Genomic DNA, 16,869 nt, shown 5'->3' on the forward strand with positions numbered 1-16,869 from the left:
CCTCACACCTGATGGTAAGCGGTAACCGTAGCCTATAATAACCGGACGCCTGAAATATTGAAAGCATCGCAAGCGCGTTTATCGCCAGAATGTTTGGCTACTTTACTTACCACCGGGAAGGTCTTTAAGGTTGAGATTCTTCACAAGTCTTTCCTCTACCTTTTTAGCAGGATATTGTTTAACTTATTTTACTTATTTACTTTATTTTACTCTAGAAAAATATATCATTGCTAATTCAACGACGGTAGAACACAAATTAACTAACTTGGGTTCGATCCCCGCACATGACTAAGGTTTGTACAGGCCATATTAGTCTGATTGACCATATTAAACATCAATTTATTTTTTTCTGTGTTGTGTGTTTCTCGTTTCCGACACTGAAGTTATATTGTACTTGGGGCCGTCGAGTACGAAGTCTTTATTGATTTATTTGTAATTGAGAACCAATTTCGAAATCAATCTTAGTGTAGAGAACTAAATATATTTAAAGACTTACTTTTTATTTTAAAACAAGCTTTTGTATGCGACTTCGTCCACGTGGACTTCACTCTTGTTGATCTTAATCGGTCGATATATATATATATATATATAATACCTTCTTCGATTGATGGGCTATCTAACGCTGAAAGAATTTTGAAATCGGACCAGATGTTCCTGAGATTAGCGCGTTCAAACAAACAAACTCTTCAGCTTTATAATATTAGTAGAGATTTTCTGTATCATTTAAAATCAATCAGCTTTTAAATCTTAGGAATACAATCAAATTTAAAAGACGTAGGGTATAAAAATATAAAACGTACTAATAAATGAATGTAAAGATTTGCGGATGAAATCATGATGGATGTGTAATATTTGTATATTATCCAGTTGCTCAAATACTAACCTAATAATTTCAGTCGACACTATCGTTGTTGGAACGAGTCCTGATGAAGGATGTGGTGACACCTGTACCCCCTGAAGAAGTTCGCACGATGATTCAGACGAGTTTAGAAAATGCAGCTCTACTTAACTACACTACACTCAGCCAGAAAGCTAATATTGAGGGTAAGTTCATATATTATATAAAAAAACGAGTATGCTTTAGACCACGCGACTGAAGTACAACTTCGTAAAAACGTAACTCTCTCTCTCTTTCTATCTTCACTAACTTATATCTTCCTCTCAACTTCCGATCGCCTCGCCCGAACACACTTTTCGTAACGCTCTCGTCACGCATTCACCAGCTTACTCCCCAAGTTAAGCGTGCGTAAGGAAGCTTTATTTCAAGAAGATAGTGTTCCAGAAACATTAAAACGAGTAATATGTTTGTCTAATAATACAAAAGAAGTAAAGGAGGAGAATGGCAAAAAAGATAAGGCTCTAAGTAAATCTAAATCTCTAATTTTCATTCTTTCATTGAGATCTTTGATACTCAGAATAGAGCTGAAGTTGCCTTCAAGGATTTCATACTTGGTAATGGTATCTCTTTAAATGTAGAAGAAGAATCTTCGAAGCATACTCCTAAGCTGAAATGACTTAAAGCACATGAAAACAGTAGACAGCTGTAGATTCTTCTTGTAATCTTTCTTGAGACCACACTGGTACAAATGGTGACCAAAGTTATATAAATACATAGGAAATAGCTAACATTCTAAAATTTTCTAAAAATGACTTTTTTAAAGTAATGCCTATCTGCTACTGTAATTATATAATTACTACACGAAATGCAAGCACTAAGATAAAATCATTAAGTCAGGTGATTTACAGTAAAATAAGCTCAGAGCCAAGCCAAGTGTTTTCTCGCAAGTCTGAAAAATTTGAAGCTTTTATTGCTATAATGTTTAGGACATGTGAACCTTGAAGTCTTAGCTTATAACACTCGAGTCTGAAACGTTAAAGCGTTATGATTTGTAACTGAGAGTAATTTCTAATTTGAAAAAAGTAAATTTAGTTACATAATTATTTTGGAAACATAAATTGCGTCATCAGCGTCTAAGCCTAGGTTAATTATTACCTTAACTCTAAAACTAACATCTTTTTTAATATACTTAAATTATGACGTCATCCAAACCTCCTTTCAGAGGACCTCCGAGGTGAAACAATGGTGACACCAGCTAAGAAATTGGAAGATCTGATACATCTCGCAGAACTCTGCGTCGATCTGTTGCAGCAGAATGAAGAACATTACGCGGAGGTATACATTCTTCTTAAATTCAGATTAAATTGATGTTGACGGTTGTTTGATTAAGAGTTGAAATTTTGTATTATCATTAAAATACGAAATACTCGTTAAGAAAAATCATTGTCTATTATCGAAATCCAAGCTATGATCAAGGGCCCTACACTCAACGAAGGCCTCTAATTCCTAATAGATTAGCATACGATATTACACCGCGTATATATCTATTTTGGGAAAATCAAAAAAAAATATTACTAATTTGATGTAGGGTCATTTTATCTAAAAACCCAGTAACACTGAAATGACCCTAGAAAGACCTGACCTTAAATAAATAAAATATTCTTGCATATATTTCCATTTTCAAAATTAGTTGACGTACCTACTTATATATGTATATATATACACATACATATATATATATATATTAGATTTGATGTTAAACAAAGTTCTAAATGTAACAACATTTTACAGAAATAAGAGAAGCTAAACAAATTTTTATCAATCAAAAAAAATATATATATATCGATATTAATTAATATTGATCAAACAACTTAAAGAAGTGCAACTTAATTTTTTTCTTAAATGTGTTTTTTTGTTTACTAAAGATTAATTGAGTTACACTTCGGAAATAGAAGTGTTTGTGTGTTAAGTGTTGTTTCTCTGGATAAAACTTTTTAAATTTAATCAAAAAACACTAAAACTATAACTTAAGAGAAGTATTTCTTTATCATAAAATATCAAATGTAAAAATTCTTATTGTCTTTACCCTATCCAAGTTCATAAAGGAAACGAAAAAAACTGCCTACTTGGTTCTTACTGCAATAATTACTGGAAAATCCAGTAATTATTACGAAACACGAATAAAGGAATTTTGGAATTTACAGAAACACTTTTTATTTTCTTTTAACAATGCAAACAATAATTGTGTTTGCTTACAAGCGAAAAAAACCGACTTCAATTTACATGGACCATACAATGTAGGGAGATGAAAAAATAATCTAGTAAATACGCATTATTAGATATAACTCAAAACGTACTGGTCAGATCTCAATCAAATTTAAATGGGGCTACGTAGCAAGCACTAAATTTAAATGGGGCTACGTAGCAAGCACTAAATGTAAATGGGGCTACGTAGCAAGCACTAAATTTAAATGGGGCTACGTAGCAAGCACTAAATTTAAATGGGGCTACGTAGCAAGCACTAAATGTAAATGGGGCTACGTAGCAAGCACTAAATGTAAATGGGGCTACGTAGCAAGCACTAAATTTAAATGGGGCTACGTAGCAAGCACTAAATTTAAATGGGGCTACGTAGCAAGCACTAAATTTAAATGGGGCTACGTAGCAAGCACTAAATTTAAATGGGGCTACGTAGCAAGTACTAAATTTTGATAAAAAAAAAGAATTATCGAAGTCGGCCCACCCACTAAGAAATTATGAGGTAAAGTTTAAGGTAATCTGTAAATTAAACAATTTCACACAATCTAATCTCAATGGCTCATGTAAGTTTGTTTGGTTTTAAGGCGCATCTACGCCATGTACTTATTGTGTATTATTAGTCATTGGAAACTGTTCTGGTGATGATTTTCCAAATGTGAGCTTTTTTATAAAAATTATTATATACTGTTTGTTTCCATTAAAAATAAATAAATAAATAAAGTTATAATATTCAACGTAGATTGACGAAAAAATAGTCAAGTCATCACTTCAGCGTATCGCAGTCCACTGCTGAACATAGACCTCCACAAGTTCACGCCAAATATGGCGTGACCTCCTCTCTTTTTTGAAGTCGGTTAAAAATATATTTATTTTCTTACATTTATTTAAAAAGTTTTATCCTCTAATTGTCAGTGTTGCTGGACATAGCACCCTGTTCTCCTGTCGCTATTAGTATGGGGAATGAAGGCATTATAATTATTTATATATAATTTTCTTGGAGCTGAAAATATGGAAAAATCATTTAAGTATAATCGCAATTGTGTGATTTTAATAACCGAAGAATTTATTTTTAGTTTTTATATTTATTAAGATAATAATTATTTTTGAGTATTTTTAAGAAGTCTTACTAATTGTTGTATGTTTTCTCTATAAAACTACTAAATAATAGTAGATTATTTAGTAAAACTTACTAATAAATTCTAACTGAATCAAATTAAGTTCAATCAAGTTCAAGTTCAAGTTTCAAAAGAAAAGCACACACAACTACACCTATTATATTGTTTTTACTAGAAGTCTTAAGAATATAAATTCAGTATGTATGTATGTATTTCATAATAAAGACACAAGCCACACTAATCATATTAGGTATACTTAAAGAGAAAAATAATAACTATAATAATAATGTTTTCAGCTCTAAAAGTGCACTAAAACATATTCGTAAAATAATGAAAAAATCTATTGCTTCAAAAATAATTCTTCGTAGTGTAATATTGATAGACTAGCCGTTTTAAATAAATTTGAAATTACGCTTCGTATATCGAATCGTTCCTATAATTATATAGATAAAACCTATGATGTTATTATTTTATTGATTATTTATATATTTTATGTCGCTTTAGCCACAAGTGAATTTTATAGCAAAAAAAAATATCGAAAAATTTGCTTTTAAAGCTATATGCAGCAGTAAACGTCTAAGTTCAAAATTATTATTAAAAAAAAATATTATTAAAAATTCACTTGAGGTCAATAACGCGGATTTTATAAAACTATTATTATTCCACTTCTACCTTGTTTTTTTATTTCTCCGCAGGTTTATAACACAAAACCGGACTCTAGCGGTCAACAAAATGTAACTACTCATTTGATTGATTGCTCGGCTGATCGAATCACTTGTCAATTCGTTCACTCGATCTAAATCATTCTCACTTTGATACGATCACAGTTCTAAAGGACGTAGACACGTGGCGTTATTTCAATAGTTTGAAGACACTGGCTTAGTGAGCTTAGATTATTCTAGACTAATATATACATTGCATGTAAATCAATGCATAAACATGCAAATCGAGCCTGGTGAAGAACCTAGCGCTTTAAATAGGCGTTATGCAAGTTTTGACTGAATTTCTTTGATGCAATTTCATACTGAACTGTATGGATTTCGACCTTATAGCTCTGTTCAGTCGCACATCATTGAATGGCTTTCTTCACTAATGCGTTAAACAGACGAGCCATAGAATATATTCATAGTTACTAATCAATCTAACTACGAAAGAACTATGAATCAAATAAATACACATCCTTAAACTATTGGAAAGTAAAAAAAAAACTACGTGTTTAATATTCGATTGGCTTACCTTTATAAATACATAGTCTAAAATAATAAGATATCATAGCCATTTCAAATCGGCTTCAAATTAAAGTTAGAAAGTTGGGATTTTTCTAAAATTTAAAACTTTATCGAATTACTCAATGATGTTATATTTTAAGATCGTAAAATTTTGTATAAGTCAGTAAAATATGTGTCTACCCTACAACGTAAATAACAGCGTCAACTATAATGTAATATACAATATTTTATTATTTTAAGGAATCTTTATCAAAATTTAACGAAATTTAATAACACCTAAACATTAAATCCACACATTATTACATTTCACTCAGTCATTTGTCTTTTTCGAAGACATTAATTTCTACACTATTTAACAATTATCCGCTTATGTAGATATCAATACTTAGATTATTCGTGGCTTCTCACTCGCTCCCTATTATGTAACAAGTATAATACATAGAAATACTTTATATTTTTATTAATGCACCTGTATTTTATAAATTTCATCTTCCAGCACAGCCTCGCTACAGCTTATGATAACTCGAAATGTAGATAGTAGTTGTTTTTTATTTTTATTTTCATTTAGCATGTATTTAGTTGATTTTTTTTTAAGTATTAAATATGCAAAGATTTTGCAAAATTGAACTCATTCCCATCTTAGTTCAATAAAATATAAGCTCTATAATTTTGCAACAACTTTGCTATATAAAAAGAAATTGGTTAACCATTAAGGTTGACATTGAACATATGAAATATAATTATTAATAAGATCATTACAATGGTCTACAAGTTTAAAAGAATATCCAGAAACTTAAATGAATAAAGTTAATAATCTAAAATATTTCCTATTTAAATTAAAGAAAAGTATCCTTTGTATTTTCGATCCATTCAACTATTTCTTATAAAATTATATCAATGTTATATCCAAACTTTACTTCATTGTTATATTTTTCAAATACCATATTTTACTAATTTAATTTTAATATTATGATATTTTATTAAAAATTTTAAAACTCTATGCAGGCTTTTGCGTGGTTTTCGGAACTTCTCGTTGAACACGCTGAAATTTTCTGGGCGTTGTTTGCCGTGGACATGGATCGCGTGCTTTCGGAACAGCCGCCAGATACTTGGGACTCGTTCCCGCTATTCCAGATCTTAAACGACTATTTGAGGACTGATGGTAAGAACAACTTTCACCCTAACACGTACCTTTAGAACTTTCATTTTGGCACAAAAAATATAATTTCAAAAGCGTTTAAAGCAATTAAGAGCCATTGGCATCAAGTTATTAGCTTAAAAATACATCTACATAATCTGAATTTAAATATTTTCCAGAAAATTTGAGAAACGGTCGTTTCCACGAACATCTGCGAGACACATTTGCGCCTCTGGTTGTGCGGTACGTCGATCTCATGGAATCATCTATTGCTCAATCATTGCACAAAGGTTTTGAGAAGGAACGTTGGGAGATTAAAGGGTAAGATGCTTTAATTTTTTTGAATAATAGGTATTTAAATTACTTTGTCGCTTGAAAGAACTTTTAAACATAGTTGTACTCGTTTACTATTGGGATTGGATTTGTAACAGTAAAAACTTTATTGATCTCAATAAATTCATTATTCTTGAGATCATTGCTTATTTACAATAATATTTTCCAGAAACGGTTGTTCAACGAGTGAGGAATTGTTCTGGAAATTAGACGCTTTGCAGTCGTTCATCAGGGATCTTCACTGGCCTGAGCCAGAATTCCGATCCCATCTCGAGCAGCGTTTAAAGCTGATGGCCAGTGATATGATGGAAACATGTATTCAGAGGACAGAAGCTTCTTTTCAGGTTAGTTATTAGATTCTCATTTGAGAATGGAATCTTGGATATATTTTTTTTTGTATTTTAAAATAAAAATATTATTCGATAACCAGTTGTGAGTTAAATTTTTTCAGGCGTGGCTAAAGAAGAGTGTAACATTTATGTCAACTGACTACATCCTGCCGGCTGAGATCTGCGCTATGGTCAACGTGGCGCTCGACGCTAAGAACCAAGCACTGAAACTTTGTGCTGTTGAAGGTGTAGACATCGTAAGTATCACGCATCTTAGACTCATCACCATCAATCATTGCAAGCAATGCTGAGAAATCACCGGAGTCAGTAATATCGGATTTTTCTTTTGATAGAGAAAGAGAGAGAGTTAAAATTTTAAAGTCCTATTTCTCAAGTTTGTCTTTTTAAGACAATTTCCATTTGAAGAATTAAAATTATACTAACAGTTTTATACGTCCTTACTTAGTCCTATAGCTTAAGTATTAACTTCAAAATATATCAGTCCAGTTAGATATATTCGTATATTTCTGACTTCTTCCAATGCTCAATGCTCAATGTTATCTTAGATAACATAAGCAACTCAACACATTTTCACCCAAAACAGCAAAGCATTTCAAGCAATCCTTTATCCCTAACATGACAATTAGCTGCATTTTTATCAATAGCTGCTTTTAAACACTGCAACAGTTGGTGGAATGATTACATCGTTTATGATGGGGATAAAGTTAGACTATTGGTCAAACATTCAAAATTACATTATCGAGATGACAGTTTAACTAAATCAATTGATTACAATTGGAAAATTCAATCATTTCAAATCTCAAAAGAGTTGGAACAGTTTTATCAGATTATCAATTTAGTTTTATATTTTGCTCGTCCATTTTTTTGGATCGTGTCTTTAATTATTAAAAAGAAATTGTAAAATAATATAAATGTTTAATATAAAAATCTTTCACATATATACGAGAAGTTCTTAAATACTGAACACTAAATTGATATCAAAATATAAATGATCCAACTTAAGTTGTAAATTAAATCATCATCATGTTTTTAGAGCAAGAGCTACTGACATGGGAATGCGAATTATTGCACAAAAAAACTTTATTTTTTATTTTTTTCATATGCCTGACTGTACAAAATGTGAATAATCATGACATCATTCATTTAATAATTTTTACACGGATCGCAACAAATAAAGCCAATATAACCATTTTGCATGAGATTTTCGAAGTATCCGGTAAGGCACTAATATATTTAATAAGGTTGCTTCAAATTCCAATTGTTCTTAAATTTGGTGGCATGTTTGCAACTAGATTTAACCGTCCAAAAGATCCTGTGAAATCTATGAAACGCGAAACAGGTAGATACATAATACTTATACGTAATATATATCTGCCTTTCATTATACCAAAAAATAACTGTCAATATAAATCACGCTTCACCAAATATCTTCCATGAACGAATGAACAAAAATCATATAAATGGTTCTCATTAAAAATTATCATATCAATGTCATCACACTTATAGCTTTTATCTGTTCGATTTAGATGTCTTGTCGGCATGACTTGCATAGAAGCAATACGTTAATATTATCAATATTGTGGCTGACATGTTCACTAAAGTATGCATGGAGTAAAAAAAATCGTGGTGCGCAAAAAGATAAACTTCTGACAAATTGGAAACGATACTTCAAAATTTTTACAAAAACCCTAACGTTATTAAAAGAAATTATTTCAATGATGTCTCTCGATGCGTGCATCAAAGCATGGAAGGATTCTGTAAAAGAAGCGGACAGCGGTTTAAAGACATACGAAAAAAAAAATTAGATAAAAGATCCGTAGATCTACTGCAATATGAACGAGATTAGTGCACCACTCTTGCATGTGCTACAGTGTGTGGCAATGTTCAAACAAAACTGATGAACCCACAAGCTGTCATGTTATTAGCTCTTGCAATCGTATTGCATTCAATTGCCACACAACACGAAAACTTTATTAACGAAGTAGTCACTTAACACAACACACACTTTATAACAATTAAGGTGCAGTGGCGTAGCGAAGGGAGGGGCAAGACAGAAAATTTGCGGACAAGCTCGCTACCTCACTGATAAGATGATACAATATGTATTGATAAACATTTTTACTTTACACTTGTTGCCCATTTGCGAATGTAAAAAATCATAAGAACGTGTGCTACACTGTAATAAAATGATTGTATTATTTATTTGAAGAACATTCGTCTATTTCTTCAGCGATTTGACTCAAGTGGCATTTGAACGTAATACAGTATTTAAACTACATCCCATTGAATGCATCTTGTGGGTTCGTCATGCACGATTTGCAGAATTTGTCACATTGTTGCATCTGTAGTCAATTTTTATTTGTATTTTATGCCTGTTACGAAAATCTTGCATGAGTTTACGCTGATCGCAATTTTCCTATATTTCATTTGTTTCTCTACACAAATCTGCAAGTTATGCATGGCGACCCTCGTCGCTGGAGTGTCTTCTACAACCGTCAAATCAGATTTGAAGTTTGTGGAAACACGGGAAAAGAGAACTAAATTGCATCAGTACTGGTACGTTTTCGTCCAATGTTACGGGCGGCTCGCTTTAAGTGTTAACACCCGCAATCTCTCACAGTACCAGTACCATGCTAAAATGGATGCCCAGATCGAGGCGTGCCTGCACGCGATGTCGACGGGCATGACGAGCCGGCTGTCCGCCGTGCTGGAGGCCACGCTCGCGAAGATCGCGCGCTTCGACGAGGGCAGGTGAGTGTCGCCGCCGGCAGCCTCGCCGCCCCAGCTGCGCCCCGGCCATGGAAGCGCAAGTATTGAGAGACTACAGAACTAGCGCAAGGGTTACATTTAATGGATGTAATGTACAATCGAGGAGTGTAATTTATGGATCGCTTCAGCCTGTATCCCACTGTTGGGCATAGGCCTCTTTCCCCATGTAGGAGAAGGATCAGAGCTTAATCCACCACGCTGCTCCAATGCGGGTTGGTTGATATATTCCCTGCTATGAGTAACGATCGCTATCAGGTGTACATGATAACAACCGGGACCGACGGCTTAACGTGCTCTCCGAGGCACTCCATTTATGGATAGGTTAGGGTTTTTTTTTGTATAACGAAACTGTCGTTAAACGTTGTACTTCTTAAGTTAGATAGATTAGTGTTAAATTACACTCCTCGATTGTACATAATTACCCTTTTAATACTTAGGTTACATATAAAATACGAGTATAACTAAATTGACGTGAAAGTTACCCGTTCAAATTTAATTGGTTTTGGAACAAAAATATTTTAACAAAATAGCAAAACAAAACCTCAGACGTGAAACAAGACATACGTTTTCTTACTTACTACTTCGACATATAAGCAACATTAATACATTTCTAATCACACATTTTATATAGCTTTGCTAAATACACTTACATATAACTATATCGTTATTCACACACGCTAAATTTAAAATATCGACATTAAAAAAAACAGAATAAATAAAAAAGCTTACCTCATTTTGCTAACATTTACTAACAAAAGCATTGTAACTAATACATAAGCATAAAATAAAAAACTAGGTATCAGGCGATTGGTAAGTCGCTGATTTTATTACTGCATCATTTATACTTATAGATAAATTTTTATGGTAATATTTTTAATTTTAACACTTATAATCAGTATAATAACTTTATTAAGAATTTTAAATTGTGTATTTCCAGTTTAATAGGCTCGATTCTGACCATTGCAAATGTTTCGGGCTCTGGCAAAGACATTGGCCAAGGCTATGTCAACTTCATGAGAAACTCCATGGACCAAATCAGATCTAAGGTAACGAAACATTATATACGATTTAGGTAAGTACATATGCGCTGCGCTTGAATACTTAGAAGGGTATACCTGAAAACTCAACTAAGACAAGATAAGACTTGTTTTAACCTATTTTTTTTTTGTTTCCATAATTTAGTATCTGCGTAAGTTTAATATATAGAAAGTTGTACATTAACATGCCTTAATAAGGAGCTATTATAGAAAATTATGAAAAATATTTAATACTTATGTCTTTAGGTAACAGATGAGCTATGGATCCTGCAGCTCTTCGAGCAGTGGTACAGCGGTCAGATCGCTCTCATCTCGACGTGGCTGAATGAGCGTCCAGCGCTACATCCGCAGCAAGTCGCATGCCTTTCCATTGTTCTCAAGGTACCTATTGTTCTTAAAAGTAAGAGACTCCCATAGGACTTTAGGATTTATTCGAGCGCGGAAGTTATTCTAACTTTTTTCTAGTTAACACTTAATCTTTGCGATACTATAATTATGTCTCCATGACGCTCAAGAAAATCCCTATTTCACCTCTCTAAATAAATAATAATTTAAAAAAAACTCAAATCAAATAACTGGTAAATTTTTAGACAGGCAACTCAAAAGAGTACGAATTTAAAATTTTGAAAGTATTTTAAGTTTTATTTTATTTTTTATTTTTCTCTTAGGTAAGTTTTCTTCCAAATTGTTTGCCATATTATCTCTCTTACAGAAAATGTACAGTGATTTCGAGCTCCAAGGCGTTATTGATGACAAGCTCAATTCTAAGCAGTATCAAGCAGTAGCAGCACGAATGCATACAGAGGAAGCCACATGTAGTTTGCTACTGGCTCAGCAGGACCAAGGGTATTTTCACAATAATCCATAGAAATAGTTTTTGAAATACAACTTTATAAGCAAATTTTTGGTTTATATTTGGTTATTATCTTCCATTTATATGATTATGTTGTATTTTTCAAGTTTCACTAATGTATCAATTAACCAATATTTTCACTAAAATATTGTTAAAAAAAAAAAAGAAATATTTTAAAACTGGGTTATACCACTTCTGTGCGCTCTTTACCTCTTTACTAATTGTAATAATTACGAATTATTTTCTTATTTTTTCAGGAAGCTCTTCTGTTACATATCTAATATTTTCTCTTTGTTATTTATTACATATGTTTTATATACTATTAATTCACTAAGATATAATTAACATAATTATGATTAATATTAAATGAATAAATTTTTGCATATTTATTTAAAAGCGGTGACGACGGTGGATCAGAAGAAGGCGCAAAAAGTGGAAAATCTAAACTTGAATCTCTCACAGAAGATGCTAAGCTTGGAAATGTCACCGCTGTCGTTGGAAAGGTAATGTTATTTACAAACAATTAATTTAATTTAAAAACATTAACTGCGTACAAACTCCCAGTAAATATATAGGTATATGTAGCATACTTTTATAAATTCATAATATAAACCTATCCTTGGCAATACCAAACACAACAAAAAGAATTATTATCGATTTTGGTAGGAACGGTCGTGCATAAGTTATGTGCTTTGTAAATTTCGGAAATTCACTTTTATTTATATAAACACAGAAAATGCAATGTGTTCTGTTAAACATTAAAAATTAAGTACTCTATATTTGACCTTAGAATTTCCAAAACTTTAATAAGCTCCCCGTAATTACTCAGAAGTCAAGTAATGTCTTGATTAAAAGTTTATTAAACCAAAAGATAAACTTAAGACAGTAATAAAGTTTTATAGGCGCAAATTTTAAGGTGTATTTAATTTCAGAAGTTCATGTAAATATGTTATATTCAACAAAGAATCAAAATTAATCTTTCGTAAAATCTGTGAAACTCTAGCAGCTTTTACAGGTCCTTAGTCAATTTTATTGTTGCATTTTGTAGAACAAACATTAATTATTCTACAAAAAATAACGTTTACCTCAATAAAGGGACACAACCTATTATGTACAGAATTTTCCGAGATTCATTATTACTGTTTAATTAGCAATCTAGTACTTAGTCCAATAACTAGATGGCGTTAATATGTAGTAGTAAATTCTGCAATGGATCTTTTATAAGCAGAAGAAATATTTGTTTCAACGCACTACTATTAGATGGCGCTAGTCAACGTAAAGTTAAATTACGTTTTTAAAAACACATTGATTGTGAAAAGTCCGCCACGGTTTCATCATCAGTTAATTTTGTTACACGGCAGATTTGTTGACATTTACGGTTACGGCCTGAATCTTTTATAGCCTGTCTCATTTCTAAATAAGATACCTGCCTGTTAGTGAATTAGTGAGATCAATTTACCAGTTTTATTGTTATTTGAATACGGATGAAAGTTTTCTTTTTAAAATAACAATATATTTAAAAACTAGCGGCCTGCTCCGGTTTCGCACGGGTATAAAATATATAGCCTATGTCATTCACTGAAAAAATGCTTAAAATCGATCCAGTAGGTTTGATTTATTCATTACTGCCCGCGCATAAAATAAACGCGTCCGATCGCTGCTAAAATCAAAATGCTACAGGGAGAACCGCGGCTTTCGGCGCGCTATTTATAGGCACCCCGCCGCCCCGGCCGGCCGGAACCGCCGCAACGTCCCGCAATTTTTAAATCTGTAATATCTTCGAAAATATTAATTAAAATCATGTGCTGTAAAGGGCCATATAGATCTGTATTAAATCAGCAATGTATTGAAAGTATTTAATTAGATAAGGATTAATTCTGAATTGGTTAAAATCGCTTCGAAAATTAGCCATTATTTGCCATAAAAAGTAAATGACAAAAAAATGTTATTGTGGGATATCCATAAGAAATAGACATACCATAGCAGAGTTTTCTGTAGACCTTTTCAATGTGTACAATACTTAGTACATTATTTTGATAAATCTCGTAGGGTTCAGCCTGCATTTGCAATGTAAGCGGGAAAAATGTAATTATTTACGACATTACATTAGAAACCTCAAAAATAACAGTATTTCTCCACTATTTAATGGATATTATTATACATATAAACCTTCCTCTTCAATCACTCTATCTATTAAAAAAAACCCTATCAAAAGCCGTTGCGTAGTTTTAAAGATTTAAGCATACATAGGGACATAGGGACAGAGAAAGCGACTTTGTTTTATACTATGTAGTGATGATACACTAGCAAATGTTTTTTTATCTTAGGTAGAGCACCACTAAGATACTTAGGTATAATTATCAAAGTAAACATTCATTATTCTACATTTATTTCATCGTTTTAATTTTTTTGGTTTAACCACATGTTTTTTTTTAAATGAAAAATTAAAAAACTTTATAATTTCAGGTCGGCAATATGTTTGGACGCGGTATCGGCGAATTGTCAACAAAATTGGGCGGTGCCTCCTCTTGGTTTTAACGCTTAGTCAAACCTTTTACCATTAACATGTTTTAATTTGCCTATGTATATGTAACGTGTAATGAGATTTCGAAATGCTTTCTATAAAAATCTTACTGTGATTACGATAACGTCTCTTTTTTCATTCGGTAATAATTTAGTCGGCCATTTGGAGATCAAGTGACAAAATGGCGTCTAATAATTATTAGGCAAGCATAGCTTAGTCGAAACTAGTGTTATCGAAGTTTAGATTTTATTTTATAAAAAGCTTTATGTACAGTTAGTGACATTATTCATTTGGGGCGAAGGAAATGTATTAGATGTGTATATTAATATTAGTATTTGATAACATGATTGATGTAAAGAAATAAAAATATTATATAGAAAAAATTACACGTAAACACATTGCTACAATAAGGAAACATATCGCTTTGTGCAAGTAGGTGTTATGTAATTGATGAGCCATATATAAAGTTTATTTACTGGACCACAGCTCTGACATTAAAAGAAATTTGTCGGTCATGTATTTAAACGGGAAACACTTGACAAATATTTTCGACGAAACAAAGTCAGCTTGGACTTTAATTTTATATTTCAAAATCTTATTAATGCGCTATATATATAATTTTTTCTTGTTTAATTTTAAAACGAAATAAAATCTTTCTAAAATGCAAAACCTTTATCCTTCTTACTACGAGTGTTACGTAGACGTAGAGCAGTTTCAAATGCAATTTTTCTAAACTAAAATCAATATTTTTCTAAAATAATAACATCAAATCATTACTGTAGGTATTTTACCTCATCTTAAGCCCAGCGCCACATTTGACGAACTACAACAGTCATAAAAAAGCGTGAAACTCGAAACGAAATATTGTGGAAAGGTTTTTTTAATAATCGACGCAGGACAAGTGTCATTTCTTTAATATCCACGTGTGGCGCAGACATAAGGGTTACTTATTACGTACATTGTTGTAAAAGGAAATGATAAAAATATATTGCATAGAGGCTTAAGAATAAAATGATTATTTACATATAAAAATAGTCATTCAAAATTATTTGGATTAAAAACAATATTGAAAGAAAGATTAAAATAAATAAAAATGAAATACAAGAATGGGTTATAATTATAAAAATATGTTCTACAAAAGTGTACGTAAAAAGACTTAGTAACTGTTTTGATGTAGCATAGTGAAATCTCTATTGGTAAAATTGTTCTCTAGATTCTACTTAAAATCTATTCAATACTAGACCTACACCTTGACCTAGTTGTCAAATATTTATCTATAACTTTATATAGAAAAAAATCCTATAGTATATTTGTTAATAAAAAAAAATATTCTTCTACGCTATCATACAAAATTTTTGAACGAATAGTTGAAAATATAAAAACTCTTTGGTGAATTGAAACTTATGACAAGATGTGCTGGTGCGCGTTGGAAAATCGAATAGCTTGCGAGGTAGACTTGAATGAAGAATTGCTGTCAGTTAAAAGCTTAGACACAAAATTTTATGATTTATAACATATCACGAAAATCATGTAATCAAACATTATCATTTTCAGGAACATCATTTCACATCTTAGTACCAAAATATTAATGAAGTTCTTCTTAATCATTGATAAAAGAGTAAATTATAACTAAATTATATTATTTTCTATTTACGTTTAGAATGTTTCGTGATTTACATTATGTATAGAGTCAATGACTGTCCATATTCGCTAGCATTATTAAAATCACACTTATTCTTTCACTCTAGCTACACAATAAAATTATTAGAACGAAGTCAAGTCCACAGTTCCATAGTACAAAATATAACGCCGTATACATAACACTACCCACACCCAGTTATATAGTATAAACTTATTAGTTTATGGTTTTTAATACACATAAAACCATTTTTTTCAGTTTCTTGCAGGTATTAAATAAATGATTAGTGTATTTTGTACATATCTATATAGTTATAATCACAAGTAAGAGACCAGGAAGAAATCAAATATTGATTTTTTAAAAAAAATTAGATTAAGCGGTAGTTTCACCATTTGTGAGTAAAGTTTATCCAGCACATAAGTTACGAATCGACTTTAACAGCAGGGGGTAGAACAGGCTATTATAAACTTTTTCACCTCAATTAATAGACTACATTAATTATATTCATATTTGCGAATAAAAATATGTCATGAATATAGTAAAATTCGAGGGTTTATACACAGGTATCTACAACAGGTGAAATAGGCCCTAAATATTAAAAAGTTATAGATAATTTCCCGTAGTAGTAAACATCATATACGATGACACTAGCGCTAGTGGTTGAAAAATGAACTAGTAATTTTGAAATAAAACAAACGTCGTCTAAAACTAAATAAATATCTACATCCAGGTCTCTAACTTTTGTGATTCTAAATATGTATAATTTAACATATTATCCACGACAT

The 16,869-nt window shown here is 31.6% G+C and overlaps 1 protein-coding gene across 1 annotated transcript in view; it reads left to right on the plus strand.

Annotated features, from left to right (window-relative positions):
• The window catches only part of LOC123666553 (calcium-dependent secretion activator), an 84,705-nt gene extending 70,139 nt beyond the window's left edge, over nucleotides 1-14,566 (plus strand). The window contains exons 22-33 of the mRNA XM_045600666.1: nucleotides 897-1,044; nucleotides 2,061-2,173; nucleotides 6,447-6,603; nucleotides 6,759-6,900; nucleotides 7,082-7,256; nucleotides 7,364-7,498; nucleotides 9,883-10,013; nucleotides 10,969-11,077; nucleotides 11,315-11,449; nucleotides 11,781-11,914; nucleotides 12,319-12,424; nucleotides 14,388-14,566. Of these exons, the coding sequence (XP_045456622.1) occupies nucleotides 897-1,044; nucleotides 2,061-2,173; nucleotides 6,447-6,603; nucleotides 6,759-6,900; nucleotides 7,082-7,256; nucleotides 7,364-7,498; nucleotides 9,883-10,013; nucleotides 10,969-11,077; nucleotides 11,315-11,449; nucleotides 11,781-11,914; nucleotides 12,319-12,424; nucleotides 14,388-14,459 (1,557 nt within the window). The 3' untranslated portion in view covers nucleotides 14,460-14,566. The remainder of the gene's footprint in view (nucleotides 1-896; nucleotides 1,045-2,060; nucleotides 2,174-6,446; nucleotides 6,604-6,758; nucleotides 6,901-7,081; nucleotides 7,257-7,363; nucleotides 7,499-9,882; nucleotides 10,014-10,968; nucleotides 11,078-11,314; nucleotides 11,450-11,780; nucleotides 11,915-12,318; nucleotides 12,425-14,387) is intronic.
• The last annotated feature ends 2,303 nt before the right edge of the window (nucleotides 14,567-16,869 follow it).

Source organism: Melitaea cinxia, chromosome 26, assembly GCF_905220565.1.
Source record: "Melitaea cinxia chromosome 26, ilMelCinx1.1, whole genome shotgun sequence".
Taxonomy (NCBI): Eukaryota; Metazoa; Arthropoda; class Insecta; order Lepidoptera; family Nymphalidae; genus Melitaea; species Melitaea cinxia.